The following is a 24,464-nucleotide window of genomic DNA, read 5'->3' on the forward strand; positions in this document are numbered from 1 at the left end:
GGCTGGGCGAGGGGGATAAAAGGCAAAAAAGAAAGGAAGAAGAAGCAAGTTCAAGTCTAATTGGTGTATCCCCCACCCTCCACCCTGACAAGAACCATCATGGCTTTGTTTTAAGTCTGCCTAAAAAAATGTGGAATCGCTAGCCCTGAAAGTATCCTATCCTCAGCGCTGAAGAACAGTTCACATTAACATGCAGCACATTTATCTGATGTTTGTACTTTCCTCAAGAGAAACAAAGCACAATAAATATTAGGTGCATCATTTAATTGGGCATACAAAAAGAACTAAAGTCTAGTGCTTTCTGAATCACCATGAAATTGCACGTTCCCCTTTGCTCAGTTGATATGGGGAATGTAAACTTTTTAAAAATTTAATGAAGGTAATCTAGGATATAATTAATTTAGCTGCTGAAACTATCGGTTATTTTTTAGAGTTTATTTTTCAGAGAAAGAACTCTCCTTTTTCGCATTTTTCACAACTCTCCCTATGATACTAGTTTCTGTTGCCCTGATAGCTTGATTAAAAATGAATGAAGACCACTAATTCTTTCCATAATTACAGATAATGAAACTGAATAACAATGAGTCACAATGTTCTCTCGCCCTCTCCCCCCATACTAATCTATTTCCTTATTCCTTATTGTCACGAAATTACTACATAAAATTACTACATAAAACTAATTTACAATGTTATTGTCTAAGCAGTCTAACATCATTTTTTAAAAAAAGTAAATTAAAACAATATTTTATTGATATCAACGTAAACACAAACATCATGATGTACAAGTTATCAGACAGTAATTATTTTTACTTACATACAATTACGGTAGCTATTTTCCTTGGAAAATGGCTGATTCACATAACATTCTTAATCTGATTATGAAATTTACACTATGGTTTACACCATAGGCTAATCAATAAGCCATGGAAATAAAACCAACCTATGACTGATTGTAAAAGCAAAGCCAGGGGATTATTAGTCTTTCTGGTTAAATAAAGGTAAAAGGTAAAGGTTCCCCCGCACATGTGTGCTAGTCGTTTCCAACTCTAGGGGCCGGTGCTCATCTCCGTTTCAAAGCCGAAGAGCCAGCGCTTGTCCGAGGACGTCTCCGTGGTCATGTGGCCAGCACGACTAGACGCCAAAGGCACACGGAACGCTGTTACCTTCCCACCGGAGTGGTCCCTAATTTTCTACTTGCATTTTTATGTGCTTTCGAACTGCTAGGTTGGCAGAAGCTGGGACGAGTAACAGGCGCTCACTCTGTTACGCGGCACTCGGGATTCGACCCGCCAAACTGCCGACCTTCTGATCAACAAGCTCAGCGTCATAACCCACTGAGCCACCACGTCCCTTCTGGTTAAATGCATCAACCCAAATAGACCTGGGAAAAAAGATGGCTGGCAATGTTGGAATAAATAAATTTGTTCCAGGAGATAACTTAATTAAGCTTCTAAACTAGGTTAGTTGATAGGAGTGAATTTGACATAGTCCCAAATATTGTGATAAGAACAAATATTTTATTTCTCAGTACAGTTTTCAGATTTTACAAACTAAACACAGTGAATCAGCGTCCAAATATTTATAGAAAGTTTTATCTCTCAGCAACTTAAAACAACCAGGGTTGTAATAAGATGTTTTGCATCTATCAAATGTCTTCAATAGAAAATCATATATTTGTCAGATAGTGTTAGCTGGTGCATTAGTATAATCACTTTTTCCAGAAAATGCTGGCAAAAATTACACACAGATGAATCCCTGAGATGGTCTTCATCTGCTGGAATTTTTTTTCCTTTAATTCTTTCTTTGAATCTTTCTACTGAATTATGTCTGTAGAACTTTATTATTTGTACAGTAGCAAGAGCTGACACTAAATGTATCCAGATGCTAAATTTCTTCATGATTTTTTATGGTTTGAGAGTAACAGGCATGTCTAAATGCCAACATACCTAGCAACAAATAGACATCTTTATATGTTTATCATTCTTAATCCAAATGTGCATGGACTAAATGAATGATAATAGCCAACATTCATTGACCAGAACTATTATGCATGATAATCTTTCCAAGTATGTATGCATTTTCAAATGCTGCTGCCTGATGCCTAGAACAATTATTTCACTATGACCATTTGAAAGACATCATATTTTACTATTTCCTTTTACTTAAACCAGTAGAAACATCAAGGCAAAGAATTCAGTGGTAAAGTTAATTTGTCTCTGTACTAAAATTCTATACTAAAATCCCATAAGCTGCTATGCTGCTTAGAACCTTTTACAGCATTGATTTTATTTGGAGAAAGTAATTGAGCTGAAAGAGATTAAAGACTCTCTACCCATAAAAGGCCGTGCTTGTTTCATTTCCTTTTGACTGTGTTCTGCTTTGTTCATTTTTAATAAAGGCAGCCACCTGCTTTGATAATAGCATCCTAACCACGCTTTTCTCACTGTGTCTATGTGCATACAGATTTAGCTGTTCATCCTTTGAAGTTGTGTGAGCTTGTAATGAAGCACCTTGTTGCCTTAAATATTACCCTGCAGGTGGATTTAACATCATCTGCTCCTTGAACAAGGTGACAGAGAGAGACTCTTGGGGCTCATTAAAGAAAGCAGTATCCTACTTCCAAAAAAGTTGCTTAGGAAATCTTTAATTCAAATTACTTCTATAATGAATGATATTAGCTAATAAATTCACAACCACAAAGAGGGAAGAAGGATTTTTTAAGATATTATGAGACAGCATAAGGAGGCATAAAATTATTCAGCCTTCTCTGTGTCACATGAGGAATGATCTCCTCTTTATTGGTTCCTTTTACTTTTTTTTAATTCTCTGTAAATTTAAATTCCAGATACTTTTAAGCAACTGCCTTTTCAAGATTAACATTTCGAAACCCTCCCAGCCAATCAAAACAGCCCAATTAGGTAAAATAACATGTACCAAATTAAAAACCTCAAAATTACTTAACTTTGTATTTAGGAAAAGGGTTTATGAAGAATTTGCAAGCAAGAACATGTCTAACATTTTCTTTCATCAGTGAACTCATTATTTTAGAATATAACTATTGTCAATTGAAAGGAAGGTTGAGGGAAAGAGATCTACAGAAAAAAAAAATGTGATAAGTTAGGATTCTTGTTAGTCAACAGATCAAGACTCAATTGCTCCAAAAAAGGAGACCATGTGCACACACACAAACACATACACACGCATGTATACACATATATATATATATACACGAAGGGATGCGGTGGCTCAGTGGGTTAGGACACTGAGCTTGTCAATCAGAAGGTCGGCAGTTTGGCAGGTTGAATCCCGAGTGCCGCGTAACAGAGTGAGCACCTATTACTCGTCCCAACTTCTGCCAACCTAGCAGTTCGAAAGCAGGTAAAAATGCAAGTAGAAAAATAGGGACCACTACGGTGGGAACATAACAATGGACAACTTGAAAATAAAACTCCCTAAATTAGAGAAGGTTGCAAATGACAGACTGATGTATGGTTGCTATTGTTGCTGAAACAATTTTTAACAAAATTCAATAAAATTGGGGCTACTGGGTTATGGTTTTACTAATTGGGGTTTATGGCATTGTAGTCTGGGATTGGGATTATGATTGTATTGTTTAAAGGGCTAGATTTAAAGTGATTTATATGTTTTTAACAGCAAGACAACTCAAGAAACCCCAAACTCACATTGCAATCAGGTATTATGGATTTCAACTCAGTAATTCACTTACTTAATTTTTCACAGAAAGATGAAATGGTGGATAGATGGAGATTAAGCATTATGGAAAGCTTGACTATCTTACTATAAACAACTTTATTCAAAATAGTCTGCATAAACTCCACTGTGACATTTTCAAATGGCCTTTACTACCATACGTTCATTACAATATTTGGCTATAAAAGGCTTTGATGACTTTTTAAACATCTCTTACAAATAAAAACATCTCATGATGATGTGATTCACCAGAATAAATCCTCCCATGTCATTTGACCTACCTAAGAATTCAATCTGTCCCAGAATCTCTTGAAGATGATTAATTTCTGAAACCTCTCAATTGAAATATTTAAATGTTTATAGTCATAATTTTTAAAATCCAATTAAGAAGGGGGAAAAAGGGTCTAGTTGAAAGATGAAAATTTAAAAACCTATATTCCTAATGGCTGTAGTCAAGAACATTGATCTCATTATGACTGGGCATCTTGGTTTCATTTAATTTCCTGTAATATGGACCTAGGTCACAGCACATCAAATAATTCAGACCTTGGATCTGACAAGCAATTTAATAAACTATGTTCCCAGATCATGTTATAATACATCAAAACATTTTGTATGGGGAACAAAAGTCTTTAACAATCATTTTTTCTGTCATTCAAGTTTTTTTTTTAAAGAAAAGCCTTGAAGTTTTGTTTCCTTTTATATAAAAAATAACACAGATTTGTTATTTTTAAAAATGAAATAAGCTTCCCCCTGATTGATATCTTTTACTAGGATTCTTTAAAAAGCTATGTGATACATGTTCTTTCAGGCTCCATTGCTAATTTTCTATTTTTTTTAAAAAATAGAGGCATACAAAAGCATACTTTCTAAACAAAAAAAAAATCCTTTAACATAATCAAATATGGAAGCTAGTAGCACATCAGAAGGCCAAAACTTTTTAACAGAAAACCTCAAAATGTCATTATTGATGAAAATGAAATACTAATTAGTAATTTCCACCGAGAAAAAAATCAATCTGCATTTTGAACTGATGCCCTTGAACAGCTGCAATATCGATCTTAGAGAGTAGTATTTTGCTTGCTGCTTCAATGTGTTCTTGAAAAATAAAGGGTTACATGCACTAATTAAAACAATTCTGAGCAAACTGGCCACAAGCTGCAATTCCTCTGATCTGTCATCTAACATTATACAGAAATATTGGAACCACAAAAACTTACCTTTGGCAAAGCATATTTAGGAAGTTTCATTTGTGCAAAAGTATTTCTGCGGTAAGACACGTAGTAATATGGCCGACCTCCAGATGTCAGCTGCAACATACAACATTGCTTTTTCTTATTATTTAATCGAGGTATTATTATCACCATTTTCTCTCTTTTCATTAAGGCATGGAAAAAAATAACAGGTGTGTTCTAAAGGGAAATACAATTATGTCACAATGGTTCCAAAATGGCAATGAAGATACAGCAGGAGATGAAATAGCCCTCATTCAGATATGGAAACAGACAGCATTAATAAGCATCATCTATGCAGACTGCAAAGGAAGACAAAAAGAGCAAGGGAAGTCTACAAATGTGGGATTCCAGAAGCAGCATTCAAGCATCCTCAATTGCACAGGCAAAAATTGTAATACTGTATTCAATAATGCTTGCATGTTATATTTCTAATTTAGATAACGAGAGAAGCTTTTCTGCTCTAGTCAGCTTTGGAAAAAAAACACTTTTCTTCCAAGCCAAGGCCCTAAGATTTTGGCAAGTTCTAGAAGGAACACCAGTGTCCTCCATATTTTCTAGAGTATTCCATTTGTGTAACAGTAATATTTACACATGCTACAGCCAGCCACTTCCTCCATCAGGCCAAATAAATGAAATACTCTTCAGGCAACAACCCATAGACAGACAGCCTTTTCCAAAATCCTGGAAGCCAAAACAAAAATCAATCTCTTTCTAGTTACATTGAGTGACAAAACAAAAAGAAATATCTGTAACAATTAACAAACAACAGGACAGATGACTATCTTATTTAACACGAAATACAATTCTAGAAGTTTGTTTCATCTGTATAAGCTTTCTTAAACAAAGCATATACTCTTTTTTTTTAAAAAAGTATGTGAAGAAGGTAACTAAGAACAATCCCAGTTAATGCACAATTCTGCTCTAAAAAATATTTTTTTCCAAATTGTTGAAGTAGTAGGTTACACATGCAGAAATAGCACAAGCTTGGAAAGGTTTAGCACCACTGGTCAAATTCCACATTTCAATGCATCTTTAAGTGAACAGAAGCTGACTTAGCCCCTATGCCAGACAGCTATACATGACATCTTGAATGGGTATGTTTTTGTGTTGTTGCTCACAGGCTTAAAATAAGGAAACAATGGGAGTGCAGAAGTTTAGATTCTCTTCTATTAGTTTTCAACATAACTATGAGTCTTTCTGTTCTTGCTTTTGGAATGTCTGTTTCCTTCCTCCTTTCCTCCCCTCCTGTCAATGTTGACGGGTGACTGTCTGGACAGGTCCTTGCAAGATTTTGGAAGTGGTTTGCCACTGCCTTCTTCCTAGGGCTAAGAGAAAGGGGTTGGTTTTGTGTGCATAAGGCAAGACTAGAACGCACGGTCTCCTGATTCCTAGCCTACTGTATTGCCTTAACCACTACACCAAACTGGTTTTTTCACTCTCTTATAGTTCAAAAATATTCTATATCTCCTTGCACATATTGCATATTTGAGATTTTCCTGACTTCAGATTATACTGAAGATCGGGCCTCTGAAGGGCATACCAAAATCTTTGTTTTTGTTTCCTATAAATACCTCATAGCAGATTTTGCTGTCTTACTGAAATGCCCAGTCTTTTCAATTTCTCCAATGACTGTGGGACATTTAGCTCTAGGATATGAAACCAATAGTTGAATTCATTCTTTTTTTCACATACATTATTTTCTAGGCTGCTGGCTATCACACAACTCCAAATGATAATGCAGCTCACCCTATGCTTAATGGTTGCAACATATGTTTTCACCTTTTTTCCAAAATTTATCTATGTGTTTGTAGCCAAATGTGTCCATTTTTGTTTTATCAGTCCAAAGCACTTTCTTCCAAAAACATTTCAGGCTTTATTAGCATGTTTTTGTTTGCATATTTTAGATTATAATTTTGGATTGAGGAGAAAAGATCTTCTGAGAATATTCCCATACTGATTACTGTTCACTATATTGTGACTCTATTCCAGTATGAGTTAGCTTTCTCAACAGATCATTTGCAGTGCTTTTCAGTTCTGACAAATTTGGGTATTTTTACCACAAAACTGAGATAGATAGATAATATGCGTTCAAATTGGTAGAATTAAACTTTATATCATGTAGAGGTTGTAACAGCTTCTTTTCACTTATGGATACAATTTAATCAGGGTTTAGGCTTCAGAACCTATAGTGATTTATGTGTTCCTTCTTTCTTGCAAAGCAATCAACTGTACTTCTATTCATGTCTCTTTTTCCTTGCTTCCTTAATCTTTTTGGGTTTGTCCAGCTGTGAGGTTCCACATGGCTTCCTCATGGTAATTGATTTTCTTCCTCAGAATGATTTCTTGAACTGGTGATATAGAGGATCACTTTGTCTGCTTCACATTACTCATGTCACTTTCTCCATGCAGTTCTTTCATAATCTTATTGGGGGCATTTCTCAGTCATGCTGCTGGGTGCCAGTATTGACAACAGAGTAGTCATAGCAATTGGAGTAGGACACAAGCAGTTGGAGGTCAGCACTAGTACATAATCAATAGGCCCTTCTACCAAGGTTGTGAAGGAGCTGTGCAAGCAAAGAAGTCACATTGCATGAGAGGGATTATCACTATTTGATCAGGATGCTTCTACAGGAGAGGAATGAAGAAGCCACATGCAACCTTCTGCTATAATGAATGATTATATATAGAAACAATACACAAGTAGGTGACTTAATCTTAGCGCTTAAAAATATACACTATGCATGTTCAAAAGCATGTCTCTCTTTTACACATGGATAAACAAAAAAAATTAGAAGTCAGAACTATGAATATATGAAACCTGTTATGTGTACACTAAAGCCTGGTCCATTATTAATCATGGATGTGTGAAACAATGAATGAAATCACAAATAAAGAGTTTTTCCCATATTTGCCATAGTAGGAGAATTTACCACACTTGTTCTACAAAGAAAAGAAATGAGGCAATGTATTGTTCTAACTCTCAGAAGAGTGGATATACATTCTATTTGGAAGGAAATGATACATTCAAAGAAGTGTATCAGCTAGAGTGGTACAGCTGACAGCATTTGGTAACACATTCAGGATCGCCTCTCTTAAGCCCACTTAAAAACTCCTGGTTATAGACAATCCAGCTTTGAAATGTATATGCTGATGTAAGACAGGAACCTCAGCCTCAAGAAATACTTGAAAGACAGATAATTTATAGCTCATCTCCACTTTGCCAGCACTTTATTTCTTCCTTCTTGTTATGATGGGGATAGCAGCAGGAAGATAATGAAACTTAAAACTATTCAGATATATTCTCTGGCTTCCACCTGGAACAAAGCTCAGCTGAATATATCTCATTTTCTTCTTTTTTTTGAAATAATAGGAGCCCATGGATGACAATCATGCCTGATTAGTCTTCTCTCAAGCATTCCCTTTCCATATCCTTTCCATACCTCCATTACTATATCTCGCCCCATTTCAAACTAATAATAAAAAAACACCTTGATTGGTCTGTTGAAATGGTGATATTTGAACTCTGGCATGCAAACTTAAAAACCTGTTGAAATGTAAGAACATTTTTGTAATAGACAAAAATTTTGGATAGCTGACTGACAGGAGAGATTATTTCTATATACCTTGAACATATGTCAGATCTCATCCTTCACGACCCTTGTGTTAACAAAGTACTTGAACCAAAAGCAGAAAGAAATAATTAATATCCCAATGGGAATAACACTTTGGTGATGCCCTGAAATACTCAGGTTATTTTGTTGCATCTGTTAGGGAAGGGTGTTTAACACAGAAAAATAAAGGGGAAAATTATTTGTAATTAATAGAAGCGGGGGGGAATTGTTTCAGACCTGAACAAATACATAATCATCTTGGACAATGAGAGAGTCAGAATCAACGTATCCAGGGAAAGGCTTGCTTCTCACAGCTTCAGAACAGTTCTGCATCCTACAGGTGATGTACTGTGCATCTGAAAACACACAAAGAAACACACATTAAATATAACATGACTTCAGCTCTGAACATTCATAATCTTTTACAGGTAGACCTCGACTTATAACCTTTCATTCAGTGACTGTTCAAAGTTGCAATAGCAATGAAAAAAGTGACAACTTTTTTCACACTTACGACAATTGCAGCATCCCTATGGTAACATGATCAAAAGTCAGATGCTTAGTAATTGACTCATATGATGGTTGCAGTGTCCATTTTGCAACCCTCTAACAAACAAAATCAACAAAGAAGCTAGATTCACTTTACAACTGTGTTATTAACTTAATAACTGCAGTGTTTCACTTAACAATTATGGCAGAAAATGTTGTAAAATGGGGCAAAACTCACTTAACCACTGTCTCAGCAACAGAATTTTGGGCTCAAATGTGTTCATAGGTCAAAGACTACCTATACTTAAATACTTCATATAAACCTCACTGTCTGCAAAAAATAGTTATATTATAATAGCCAATAGGAAAGCAAAAGTGCAATAAATAGACCAAACTTCTTCCTTGCTTTCTTTTGGCTTTTAGAGGATTTTAAATAAAAAGAGGCCCGATTGAGTTTATTTAGCTATGCAGAAGAATAAAACAAATAAAACTGATTTTTTAAAAAATCGAATGGGTAGCAAAAGTAAATGTAAGAATCTCTATACTTTTCTCTGCTTTCTCTAATTAATTTTTTTTTTTTTGCAGATTGAAGGCATTTTGTTTTTCTCAAAATTGAATTATCGGAACAGGAAAATTCTACTTCAGCAATTTATAGATTTGACCAGGGTCAACAGGCTAAGCTAATGTCTAAATGGACCTATAAGGCAGCAGGAAGACTTAAACCCATTTTGAATGGGGTTTATGTTTTTCCAGTGAATATTGGTTCCTTGAGTCTATGTGAATCTTTTTGCCGTCTCATAGGAGCAAGAAAGAATTGAAAAACACAGACCAAGAGTCAGAGAATAAAGCTGCCCAAGATATTATAAATTGAACTTCATGACCTTTTCAATATCTTTCCTTTTTACAGAGATATAGCTCCTAGGACTTGGAATACTTCTAAGTTATAGCTAATGTTAGCAGAAATACGAATGACTTTTGTCTTTTGGACAACAGTAGCACATAAGTGAGCTATTGCAGTGCTTTACATATTCATTCTCTAAATTCAAATTCAATAACAATGTATAAACTCTGGCAATAGTATGTTCATCATTACCACACAGTAAGATTTCCAATTTATATATCACAAAATCAAAGCCATATTTCTTTTTGTCTGATTTAAATATCTCTTTCAATTGTACACATGTAAACCAATGGCAGACATGTCCTTCTGATTCTAACTCCTCTTTAGACTTGAGGATAGGATCACCAAAGTTAAAATATATCATTTGACCATAAATCCACCAGTTTAGTTTTGCCAACATTTCTTTTCTACAAAAAAAAAAGTTTCCTGGGGCAACACCCAGAGAGGCATCTTTACAGAAAACCTTGTTTTATATTTATTCCAAACTCGTAGGATGGCACGCCTAACAAAATGATTATTAAAATCAACATTTACTTTAACCTTGTTATACCATAGATAACTGTGCCATCTAAATCTTAATTCATGACCCTATAAATCAAGTAGTCTCTTATTTTGGAGGTTCACCCATGCTTTTAGCCAAACCAAACAGCAAGCCTCAAGATATAATTTCAAATCTGGTAAGCCCAAATCTCCTCTTTCCTTAGCATCTTGTAAAAGTTTACATCTAATTCTTGGTTTTTTTTCCTCCTCAAAATGAAAACTCTCCTAAGGACAAGTAGCTTTCTGAATTAAACTTTAGGTTTTGGGGGGCATAGAGATAGTTCATTATAATACTTTCTTAGAGAGTCAGTCCTGCCAAAGATTTTCTCTAAACTTGGGGGATAATACAGTTTGATAGAGAAAGATTATTTGAAATAATAAAAAAATATTTGTAGCTTGGGTTTTAGATTTTGTCTGTAGTTTGTTTTAATATAATTCCTGAACATTTTGTTACCAAACTAGGTAACATCAGTAGCAGGATTTTCTTGTCCTAATCTCTTTAGCTCATAAGCATCTTGTGTGTCAGTGTGGTCAGTCGTTTGGAGCTAAGATTCTTTCCCACAATTTATTTCTATATTATGACAATAACTGAAGACTTTGTTAAATGTTACTATTTTTAATTGGGGGGGATATGTTGCATCATATTGATAATGAATGTTGAACATATTCTATGCCCTCTGCAATTATACTCAGCTGATGTGCCCATGTATCTGTATTCATAGAGCTCCTAGTTAAGTTCTGATAAAGTTATTATTCATAAAATATATCAATGGTATATATTGTTGATAGATGTCTGTTAGTTTATCTTTGGAGGAATAAAACAAAGCTTGGTTGTAGAAAAGTCCACCAGGAAGATGAGTCAGAGGAGAAGTTCTATAATATATATTGTTCTGTTCTGTTCTGTTCTATTATTTAATTAGAAATTCAGACATAAGTAAAGAACTATAACAAATCACTATAAGCTCACATTTTTTCTGTATATGTGCAATTAGAAGCAAGCTGATATAATTGCTTTCTTAAGACTTCAGAGTATTAGAAGGATTTCACATGAGCAGAACCACAGGAAAAGTTCAGAACAATGATATAAATATTGGGAATATTTTCAGAATCTTATTACAATAACCTTTTTTCCTTAAGTTGGGTTCACTGGGAAGCCATTCAGCAACAATTATTCTTTTGATAGTTAACCCCCATGGACTCTTTATTTACCCACTACCACAGGAAGCACGTAATCACTTAAACTTAATTCATGCCAATTAATAGATTTCATTGCTGAGATCTGGAATTAATTTATTTCCTACTCTAGCACAGATGTTCTCCCTCCCACTAATAATTGAGATGTTAAGTTTCTCACTGCCAGCATGCATACCTCCAGCAACAGCTGCTACTTTGATTGTTACAGCAACACTTAAAACATACAGCATCCTGATTACAAAAGTAGATATTGTCTCACTGATAAGTTTAGTGTAGATGGAATGGCTAAACTGAGAAAACTTTTGGTTTATGTAGCCACAGCTGGAATGTGTAAAATTCTAGCACAGCTTGCAAAGATATTCATTTCAATAAGGTTTCCTATCAAACAATAATACCAGACTGGAGTAGGGCAGGAAGTATGAGTAGTCATCTTCTATTGGAGGATGCATGAAGAATACAGCTGACACCACCTGTATCCTTGCCTTTTGATGTTACGACCCTGGATTCTTTTACTATTGAGAGCTCTGGTGTGCATGCTGATATTACTCTGATTTTATCATATCCACCAGAAAGATATTAGAACAAATTATATCCTTTCTTTATCTAAATATGACACATATCATACTCTTCCACAGTTTTAGGATGCAGAGTGAATTCATATATCAAAATTATAAAAAGATGACAAAAGATTTCAACCACTGCAATCCATCCTGGTCTGGATACATTAATCCTTAAATAATCCTTTAATGATTATTTTATGCAGCACAGTGGAGTTTTGCTTCTATCTCTTAGAAGAGCTGGAGTATATTGATGAAGCTGGTTGCCTGGCTAACTGCCTCGTTCATTGGTACTCTACTTTGAAAGGCATCTGTTACCTGCAACCTGTTGCCCTCAACCTCCACAGAAGAGAATAGTAGGAGCAGGTTATCTGTGACATCCAATAGAAAATATTGTTAGGAAAAGAACACTGCATCCTCATTACAAAAGTAGATATGGATTGCCTCACTGATAAGGTTAGTGTATATTGAATTGCTAAATTTCATTTATTTGCACATCACACTGGCCAAAATAAAAATCGAATTAAGAAGGGTCACAATGGGCAAATTTAGTGTTGGGTAGCTGAAGGAAATGTATAACGGAAATTAAGAAAGAATCTGAGATATTACAAAGTAAAATGATGTTTACTCAGTACATTCTCTGATCCAAAAGAAATCTAAAGTTCAGATGCTAGCTTGGGCCTCATGGTCCCACTGACCTTTTCAAAAAATTGATTGATAGAGCATCTTCCTCATACTATTATATCACCGATCCCGTCATTTGATCCATATTAGTATGGTTTATTTAGGGCAAATAGTCTTCATATGAATACAAAGAGCAGATATATTACAAGATTTAGGCTTTAAATAAACCAAGACGCTGTGGATTAGTCTTATTAATAGTTTCAGCGCTATTATTCAATATTGTGCCTTCAGATCAGATTTCCCCATAAAAATATATAATTTTAAGTAATCCATATATGTGTAGATTGAAAGATCAACTTTCATCTTTCATATATTATTCTGTTTTTCAGTACCGTTTTAGGCTAGCAAAAAATTCATAGCAATACATAAGGGACATGCCAGTACCTAATGAAAGCTTCCTGAATAAGCTTGTATGAGCAATGTTCACTAAGAAAAATGGAAACTGAAACCATATTCTCACCCTAATTTCATCTGCTTATCAAAATAGAATAGACACTGGAGGCATGGGGAGAAGGGGTTTCAAGAGGGCGAGTAATGAAAGGGGAAACAGTAGAGAGAAGAATTCAGACCCAAGTCGATAGAGATGCTCTGAACCAGCCAGGCAGCCTTGTCTCACCAAAAAAACTCCTGAGCAACTGCCCGCTGAACTTTTATTCACCTCCCTCTTCTGAATCCCAACATTACAAAAACTCAATCAATCTCATACAAAATAGGATACATAGTGATAATTGGATACATAGTGAGAACTTCTCAGGTGCCTATGAGATCATTACAAAAACAAGATACTAAAAGATATATGTCAAAGCTTTATCATAGCGCTTCCCAAACCTCCCACATGCCAGCCTGTGAGCCAGGAGAGTATGCTCATCACTGTAACTCACAATAACAATAATAATAATAAGTTGGAAGGGACCTTGGAGGTCATCTAGTCCAACCCCCTGCTCAGGCAGGAAACCTTATACCATTTCAGGCAAATGGCTGTCCAATCTCTTCTTAAAAACCTCCAGTGTTGGAGCATTCACCACCTCTGGAGGCAGGTTGTTTCACTGGTTAATTGTTCTAACTGTCAGGAAGTTTCTCCTTAGTTCTAGGTTGCTTCTCTCCTTGACTAGTTTCCATCCGTTGCTTCTTGTCCTGTTTTCAGGTGCTTTGGAGAATAGCTTGACTCCCTCTTCTTTGTGGCAGCCCCTTAGATATTGGAACACTGCTATCATGTCACCCCTCACTCTTCTCTTCGTTAAACTACACATACCCAATTCCAGCAACCGTTCCCAATATGTTTGAGCCTCCAGCCCCCTAATCATCTTTGTTGCTCTTCTCTGTACCCTTTCTAGAGTCTCGACATCTTTTTTACATCGTGGTGACCAAAACTGGATGCAGTATTCCAGGTGTGGCCTTACCAAAGCATTGTAAAGTGGTATTAGTACTTCACTTGATCTTGAGTCTATCCCTCTGTTAATGCAGCCTAGCACTGTGTTGTCTTTTTTGGCAGCTGCAGCACACTGCTGGCTCATATTGAAGTGATTGTCCACTAGGACTCCGAGATCCCTCTCACAGTTACTACTATCGAGCAAGGTACCACCTATACTATACCTGTGCATTTGATTTTTCCTGCCTAAATGTAGAACCTTACTTTTTTCACCATTGAATTTCATTTTTTTAGATAGTGCCCAGTGTTCGAGTCTGTCCAGATCCTTCTGTATCTTAAGCCTATCTTCTGGAGTATTGGCTATTCCTGCCAGCTTGGTGTCGTCTGCAAATTTGATGAGTTCCCCATCTATCCCCTCATCCAACTCGTTAATGAAGATATTGAAGAGCACTGGGCCCAGAACAGAGCCCTGGGGCACCCCACTACACACTTCCTTCCATGTAGATGCGGTTCCATTGAGGACCACACGCTGAGTACGGCCTGTCAGCCAGCTACGAATCCATCTAGTGGTGATGCTATCTAACCCACATTTTTCTATCTTATCAAGTAGTAGGTTGTGATCTACTTTATCAAATGCCTTACTGAAGTCCAAGTAAATTATATCTACAGCATTCCTCTGGTCCACTAATTTTGTCACTTGGTCAAAGAATGTAATAAGATTTGTCTGGCATGATCTGTTTTTGACAAACCCATGTTGACTTTTAGTGATGACTTTGTTTGCATCAAGGTGTTCGCTGATTTGTTGTTTGATTATCTTTTCCAGAATCTTCCCAGGTATTGAGGTCAGGCTGATAGGTCTGTAGTTTCCTAGATCTATTTTTTCCCTTTTTTGAAGATGGGAACTACATCAGCTCTCTTCCAGTCCTCTGGTAGTTCCCCAGTGCTCCAGGATCTTTGAAAAATATAGTTCAGTGGTTCTGAGATCACGTCTGCCAGTTCCTTGAGAACCTTGGGGTGTAATCCATCTGGTCCTGGTGATTTTTACTCGTGTAGGCTGGACAGGTGCTCACTTACCATTTTCTTGCCTATCTTTCCTTGCGTTTCTATTCTGTTTTTTATGGCACTGGTTTGGGTAGGTTGGACTGTTTTTTCCCTTTGTGTAAAGACAGATGCAAAAAACGAATTAAATAGTTCTGCTTTCTCCCTATTGCTTGTCACCTTCTTGCCACTTTCCCCCACTAATGGACCAATCATTTCCTTAATTTTTTTCTTGCTTTTTATATGTTGAAAGAAGCATTTTTTGTTATTTTTGACTTTGGTCCCAAGCCTGAGTTCATTTTGAGCCTTAGCTTTCCTCACTTCATCTTTGCAGGCACGGGCTATTTGCTGATATTCTGACTTAGTTATGTGCCCCTCTTTCCAATTCTTATACTTGTCCTTTTTATCTTTCAATTTATCAGAGAGTTCTTTATGTAGCCATGCTGGTTTCTTTTGAGAGCTGTTATTTATCTTCTTTGTTGGTATTGTACTAGACTGGGCCTTTATTATCTCACTTTTCAAAATTTTCCAAGCTTCTTGAGTTGTTTTCCCCTTTAGGATTCTCATCCATGGAATTCTTCCCATGGTCTCTCTAAGTTTATTGAAATTAGCTCTTTTAAAGTCCAAGACTCTAGTTTGGCTGTGTTCTATTGCTTGTGCCTTCAGAATGTTGAATTCCAATATTGCATGAACACTTCCCCCAAGGTTCCTGTGGCTTCGACACCTTCTATCATTTCATCTCTGTTTGTGAGAATTAAATCTAATATGGCTAATCCCCTAGTTCCCTTCTCTACTTTTTGGGAGAGAAAGTTGTCTGCTAGGTTTGACAGGAATCTGTTTGATCTTCCACTTGGTGCAGAGTTTGTCTCCCAGTTGATATCAGGGTAATTAAAGTCCCCCATTACTATTGTGATGTGCTTCTTACATACCTTAGTTAGCTGACTAGCAAAAAGTTCATCTATTTCCTCTGCTTGGTTGGGCGGCCTATAGTATACACCTATGGCAATGTCATTTTCCCCCCCTTTTATATTGACCCAAATGCATTCAAGTTTACAGTTTTCGTCATTGTTGCGCTCTATTTCTGTAGAGATAAAGTTATTTCTTATATATAGAGCAACTCCACCTCCTCTTTTGTTTAGTCTCTTTCTTTTAAATCCCTCAAGCTGTGTGTTCCATTTGTAGGTTTCGTCCCACCATGTTTCCGTAATGGCAACAATATCATATCTGCCCTCATTTACCTGAATTTCTAGTTCACCCTGCTTACTGTTCATACTCTGTGCATTAGTGTGGAGGCCAATAAAGGGGTTTGGGAAAGCTGAAGCCTGAGAGGCCAAATTCTTGGGAGGCCAAATTCTGGCCGTTCCCACAGAAACCTAGACAGCTCTAACTAAAAATGATGAAACATAAAAACTGAACTTTTTTATTTCTCATAGTAATTATTCTTTCTGAACAATTCTTCTGGACTTTGCAAAATGTTAATGTTAGATTAAAAATAAATATTACAAATATCACTACTGAATATTATTTAAATATTAGCTAAAAACCATAAACATATGCTATGTGCAATATTAATCTACATTTTTTCAATTGACTGGATACTAAGGGAATGAATGGCAGAATGTTCACTATTTTATCTGTACATGTTGTAGAATGTGTGCATGTTGTAGAAAAACAAAAAAAGTACAATTAACAATGACATTTGAAATTCAAAATTTCAAAATCTTTACCCAGCTATAATTGAACAAAGCAAAAGACCTTTTCATGTTAAAGTAACCTTCTTAAAAATTTTGTCTTCTATATGTGTTATGACTAGAGTTTTCCCATAAATTGGTTATTCCAGCTGAGAATTCCACTATTTTAGTCCAAATATTTCTGACAGTATCAGTTTGGAAAAGATTGAAACAAAAAATTAGGTATTCTTATCACTAACTATGAAGCGCTGATCTGGAAATTAATTCAGTTGGACAATACTTTTTGGGAGACACATGATTTTTTAAAAAATCCATGAACAGAGTAAAATGTAACACCAGAATATCCAATATTTTAGAGCAATTATAGGCTATAGAGGAAATGATCAAAGCTGAAGATTTTTGAATGAAAGCAAACAATTTTATCTTTTTGTCAACTTTCCCTAAATCTCAAGAAGAGTTATTTGGAGATGAAAACAAATACAATATTACCCCCATTTCATTCCATTTATTCAGTTTAAGAGCTAGTTTGTTACAGAGTCAAAACCTTTAAAATTTTATTTTTTTAGCAGATCAAATGAACAAATGAAAATATATTGTTATGAATTATATACATATTTCCTTTTAAGCCTTTTTGAAGTTTTCCACAAATTGCAAATCTTTCCTACTTCTGTAAATATTATTTTGCATTTCAGATTGTTATATTGAATTTCTATTTATTTGAAAATGTTTATTGCATGACCAGACTGAAAATAATCATAAAAGCATCCATTGGATCTCCCTAATGCAATCCTATGTTCTGATGAATGCCAGTAGACTACATAATTATATTCTGATAAAATGATAAAAAAGCACTTACGGCCATCCAGTGTTTTTGCCTCCATGTGGACTATGTCTGGATCTTTGCTGGTACCCATTTTAGACCTGGGAGGAAAAAAACCCAAACACTTCAGTATTATTAGAACTAAACAAAACATTTAATGACCAATCTAACATTTGCATTCTGCTTCCAGGGAAGAAATGACAAACTGAATGTAACTTTACCCAGAGCAGAGCTGATGACTATGGTGGAATAAAGAGCTGGCAAATGGACTGACTGTTTGTAATTCCTCTCTGGACAGGGAAAGGTCTGCTATTATAGACATATTGTACTTAAAAATTATGAATGAGGAACAAGTTTTATTGGACAAGACTAAGACTATTCTAAAATTGGATTTAAAAATGACAGGCTTCAGGAATGATATGGAAAAATATGCTACACTGGATATATAAATAAAACCAACTGGCATCTTACTAATTCAAGAGGCATATGAAAATAATAAACCAAAAGAGTGATCTGGTTAACTTTTCTACATTGGATTTACAAAAGAGATGTGCTGAAGTTTGGAAGAATCTTGTGAAAAGAGACAAAGAAAAAATGAATAAACTCCCAGGACAATATTTGAAGATATTAAAAATTAGGCCTGTTAAAAGGAAGGAATATAAAGATGATTTATTTGACCTAAGTTAAAATAATTAGCTATTATGTCTAGTAAGCTTTAATGGACATTTGCTTCTCAGGACTAAATGATGAGATTTTAAGGATTCGTTTATAGATAAGAGGTGGAATATGGGAACAAGAGATTTGCTGTATTTTAAGAGCAAATTTAAAATTAAAACAATTTTATTGAAATTGTTATGCTTGTGATGAAGGGAGAAATTATATATATATGAGCTGTCACCGGTGTGACTACTGCCTGTCGATGGCCTTCAGGTTAGGCTGACACAGGAAATAAAGATTTGTCCCATGTTTGGGGCCTAGCAAGGTAATCTAAAAATAGTTAACAAGCATTTGACATATATCTCCCCTTGCTTCTCAGCTAACAAAGCGAGAGAGATCCTGTGGCTTAGAGGTGAAAACAACTGCCTAATGTGCAATCAGCCCAGGTTCGAATCTCAGAAGGGTATGGCTGACTGATGAAAACTAATAAGTTTGAAATGCATATCAGTCTCCCTTAATTCTTTGTTAGCAATTTAAAATTTACATATATATATGTAAGGCTATGGTCTTCCCAGTTGCAACGTATGGCAGTGAAAGTTGGGCCATAAGAAAGGCTGAGCGCCAAAGAATTGAGGCCTTTGAACTGTGGTGCTGGAGAAGACTCCTGCGAGTCCCTTGGACCGCAAGGCGATCAAACCGGTCAGTCCTAGAGGAGATCAATCCTGACTGCTCTTTAGAAGGCCAGATCCTGAAGCTAAAACTCAAGTACTTTGGCCACCTAATGAGAAGGAAGGACTCACTGGAGAAGAGCCTAATGCTGGGAAAGATCGAGGGCAATAGAAGAAGGGGACGACAGAGAATGAGGTGGCTGGATGGAGTCACTGAAGCAGTAGGCGTGAGCTTAAATGGACTCCAGAAGATGGTAGAGGACAGGAAGGCCTGGAGGAATGTTGTCCATAGGGTCGCGATGGGTCGGACATGACTTCGCAGCTAACAACAACAACAACATATATATATTCTTTATATTATATATAAATTATATATATATATATATATATATATATATATATATATATATATATATATATATGTTCTTTTTCTTTACTAACTCCTATATCCATCCATCCATCCTTCCTTCCTTCCTTCCTTCCTTCCTTCCTTCCTTCCTTCCTTCCTTCCTTCCATCCCATTAGTTTTGTTTTCTTAATTGTAATGTTAAATAAAATTACTATTTAAAAATGCCTTCTGTTTAAAAATAAGTTAGCTTTTCCTAAACAAATCCTCATATAATTTTCTACTCACAGTAGAAAATCTCCTATCTAAGAGGGCAGGCTGACAGGTTCTGTATCTTAATAATGTCTACAGGATCAGGGAACAGAGTCTTCTGAGTTGCAGCTCCTGCTTAGAATAGTTGCCTCCTGGATTTGAGTTTTAAGAAAGCAATATTAACTTGGCTTTTTAAGGTAGCTCAGGTCTGGTATATATTGGAAGTGCCTAGCATGGGTTACATGGTGATGTTCATCGCTCCTTGGTGATGGTAATATTTCTCCTATTTTTTATTCTTAATTACATTTTTTGTTAAATTATTTTACTATTTCAGTCTTTATACTATAAAAAGTGAATGTAACATGTTCAGAGCCCTGATGGATCATATAAGACCCAGAAAATAAAATAAATACAAAACACTTAGAATATAGTCTTTTTAGAGCTGACAGTTATGTAATGAAGTAGCCCTTTCATTTCTCTCCTTGATGCAGTTTAAGATGGCAAACTAAACAATCCTATTTTCTTAGTTTTCTTTAACATAGTTTATAATCTTTATACCAACAGCATCCTTATTCCTATTATTATTATTGTTATTGTTATTATTATCATTTTAATTATTTTATCAAGAGGTTGGAATCTTGCATAGGCAATCTGCCTTGTAGATTTTTCTGAATTAAAAAAGGTAATTTTGAAACCATAAAAATGATTAAACCATAAGTAAATAAATAGAACATCCAGAGGTTACAAGGTTGATTTTCTTTTACAAGTTTTTTACAGTAAATTCTCAGGATTTTTTTTTAAAAAAATACAAGAAACTCCAAAAATTAACTGAGAACTTCTACAGAGACAAAAAATAATAATCAGATAAACTTGACTGCATAAGTGGAATTGCTGCATTGCTATGCACTGTTGGGCTTTAACCTAAACTATCTAGCAGCCTTAAAAAGTTCTTAAGTACAAGACAGTTAAAAGTGAAATTTTACTAAATTTGAGAAATGAAATAACTATGTGGATAAAATTCCCTTACATAATATAATGAGCTGGATAACTAAGTAATTGCAGGATGCATATTCAGAGATTTATGTGTGTTTGTGGTCCCTAAGAATTGTCATTGTCCTATCCAGAATATTTTAGCTCTTGCTGTAATTTCATCTGAGGAGGATACACACATGCACTCTTATTGTAAACATATATAGGCTTCAATAAAGTATATCTCAGTGTTATCCCAAAGGTGCTTATTCAAAAGGCAAGTGGACTTTTTTTTATTTATCTTTAGTACGTTTTGCTTCTTATCCAAGAAGCTTCTTCAGTTCAAGCTTCTTGGATGAGAAACAAAATGTCTTCAAGGAAAAACAAAGAAAATCCACTTGCTTTTGAAAAATATCTTTGGGATAATCGTGACCTGGATGGCTGAGAATTTCCATAAACTCAGTGATATACTGAATGCCTTTTTTCTCTTCATGTCAGAAACATTTTAAAAGAACAGTCATTCTTAAAAAGATTGAATATATACACGTACAGTTAAAATTCATATTGTTTCATTGTTATGTATGTGTGTATCTCTGTGTGTGTGTGTGTGTGTGTGTGTGTGTGTGCGTGTGTGCGCGCGTGCACATGCCCGTGTGCATATATATTTTAATTACAGGCTAAGTCTTAGGACCTAAGTACTATTTTTTTTGCCCACTGGCTACACTTCATTCCCTGTCAGACCTTAAATTTCACTAATTAGATTTCACAAATAGAAAATTCAAAACAATTCTTTTTTTCTGCCACTTTTTTTTTAGAATAAAGCTTGTCTTGAGTGTTAGTTATCCAAAATTATTGTTTTGGTGCCTTTCAAGAAACTGGAATATGTCCTAACCAAAATAGAGATACTCTACTGTTTTGTTTTTTTCACCTCTTCTGTCCCTCTATTTTTCCAGTCCAACCAATTCTTTCTTTTGCCTATACATACCAACATTTTCTTGAAATCTTCCTGGCTTATTTTTTATTTTTATTTTTTAATCCCATTTATATCCCGCCCTTCTCCGAAGACTCAGGGCGGCTTACAATCTAAAGCACAATGTGCTTAGCAATAGCCTTCATTCTATGTATATACCTGCTTATTAGGGCTTTCGCCCCCCCCAAGCGGCATTTTTACAAAGTCAGCTTATTGCCCCCAACAATCTGGGTCCTCATTTTACCTACCTCGGAAGGATGGAAGGCTGAGTCAACCTTGAGCCTGGTGGGATGCGAACCTGCACTAATTGCAGGCAGCTGGTGTTACTTAAGGAGGCATTAGCCCACTGCTCCACCAAGGCTCTATTTAACTGAAGAACCTTCATGTTCATATCAGATCACACTCTAAAAGGTTTTTAGTATTCTTTGTTGCCTTATCATAAAAAGGTACACTGAATATTTCAAAATTTTCATTAAGGTTGTTTCTTTTGGGATATACAATTCTGTGAAACAAACAAGTTGTTCAGCAGGCTGACAAAGTCATGCTGGGAAAATGATTCCTAAGTAATGGTAGAGGTGGAAAGGCAGAAATATTTATTAAGGAACCTCAATTTTAAGAAACCTCTGATGTATTTCTGATTGGTTAAGATGTTGTGGAGGTAACGTATATTTAGAGATAATAACTGAAAGCATTTCTGTTTCAGTAGAAGGGAAAAAAAGAAATCAAATTTACAAATCAAAAAGTAAGAAAACGATTATTTCACAGCAATCTTTTGAACAAAGCCTGGTGAATTCTTCCACGAAAATGCTGTATTTTGGCCAATGGCATTAAGAACATTCATCTTAAAGCAATTTTTATTTGTTAACTATACAGAATATTTATACTTAATTTATTAAGCACATATTAACTTTTCCCATCTTCTAAGTTACTCAATTTTGTTTTTAATCCTAACCATACCCACTCAGATGAATGCATGTTCTACCAGACTGAATATGCCACTAGAAAAAAGCTGTCTAACTCTTGTTTATTTGTTGGATTGCTGCCTGACAATGATTGTGTCCCAAATCAAAGAGAAAACAGAATGGAAACACAATAGAATACAAAATAATCAAAATGGTATCTGACTATTCTATACAAATGGAAACAAAAAAACCTCAACTGCTGTAAGGACACTACTCTACCCTAACCCATAGCTTGGAAGAACAGCCAGGTCTTAAAAGTCTTGTGTAACTTCATCAGGGTAGAAGCCACACAGATCTTGAGGCTGTCTTTCCAAAGGGCATGCCCTATGACAAAGAAGGTCTGTTCCAAAAGATGACACTATTTAATCAAAGGGATCCAGAGCATATCAATTCAGTCAGCTTATACCAGGTGGCTGGAAACCACAGGAGATTGGCAGTCTCACCAATAACCTGACCCCATGTCATGTAGTACTTTATACATGATAACTAGCACCTTGAATTGCCCTGGAAGCATACCAACAGCCTGTGCACCTCATGAAGCAGAAGAATCACACAAGCATACCAAGGCATGCTCATCATTGCCCATGTCATTCAAAAGCACCACCTAAAGCTTCCAAGAAGTCTTCAAGGACAGTTCCATGAAAGCACATTGTAACAGTCAAAATATAACTAGGGTAGTTTAAATAGACGTGATTTTTCCCTGTTCTTTTTTGTAGACTATTCTAGGATTCCAAACCTATAGTTGTATTCCATTTATAACTTCCAATTGAATTTTTCTATAGTGAGTATGTTTGTATTAAGAATAAAATAATATTTCCTATTTTGGAGTGCCAGTACCTTATTTGCTCCTTAATACCCAATTTCCCAAACAGGGAAAAACAAACAACCCCCCCCCCCCTCAAAATATCAGCTCTATCCTTTTCAGTGGTATCATAATATTATTGGTATTTTTACCATGGCTGTGAAATTTAAAAGTTTAACAGTTTTGGAGTCTGGTGCTGTTGTTACTATTTTATCTAGAAATGTAATCACACAAGCTATTTATGTATTGCTTTAGTTTTCACCACACATATAAATTCCTTACCAAACTACATGTTAAAATTACTTCAGAAAAGAAGTCTTATTGGGATAACTAAGTTACAGGGAATAAAAAGCTGTTTTAATGAAACAGAAAAACAAGAAGGATTGAATATGCTGGTGTTTTGTTCATCCTTCCCCTATCTCTTAAATATTCCCAATGATGTCAAACTCCTATATGACTCCAAGTCCTTTCAATTACTCACCATAGAGACAATGTGTCGTGGCAAACTCTAACTCAAATGAGTAGACTGACAATGAACAGCCAATAATTCCATAGTTGCTGGATAAACCACTATCTGAGGATCTGCACACAGCAGGCTGCTCTCTGAAGATGACTCTGATCTTCCACCCCTTCCAATGCAAAGGTTCACACGGCAGGGGATTAAAGCACAGCAAAGGTGCTTTGCAAGATTCCTCGGACAAAAAAAGAACTTAGTCCTTTCAAATGAGCAATACTGTGTTGCTTCTATTTAAGAAGAGCAGTTGAGTTAAAGCCTGTCCATTGGCAGAAACCATTAGTTTACCCAGACTCCATGTACCTTCACTCCCAATTTGAAATCCATCACTAAGACTCTTGACTTGGCCTGGCTATGAAATGTTCTACATTTAGACACTTAGACATCACTTGACCACTCTTGATCCCAGTGCTTTGGATTGGACCTCTTTTAAGGTAAGGTTGCTGAAGTTTTGGGAACTTGTTTCTCTGTTATCTATGAGTAT

General features: G+C 35.6%; 1 protein-coding gene across 1 annotated transcript in view; it reads right to left on the reverse strand.

Moving 5' to 3' along the window:
• LOC308668419 (VPS10 domain-containing receptor SorCS1-like) overlaps positions 1 to 24,464 on the reverse strand; it is a gene marked incomplete at its 3' end in the record, with an annotated part of 415,624 nt that overhangs the window by 86,673 nt on the left and 304,487 nt on the right. The window contains 3 exon segments of the mRNA XM_081328297.1: positions 4,932 to 5,021; positions 8,795 to 8,913; positions 17,877 to 17,941. Of these exon segments, the coding sequence (XP_081184423.1) occupies positions 4,932 to 5,021; positions 8,795 to 8,913; positions 17,877 to 17,941 (274 nt within the window).

The sequence above is a fragment of the Vipera berus genome, assembly GCF_964194415.1.
Source record: "Vipera berus genome assembly, chromosome: 5".
Lineage (NCBI taxonomy): Eukaryota > Metazoa > Chordata > Lepidosauria > Squamata > Viperidae > Vipera > Vipera berus.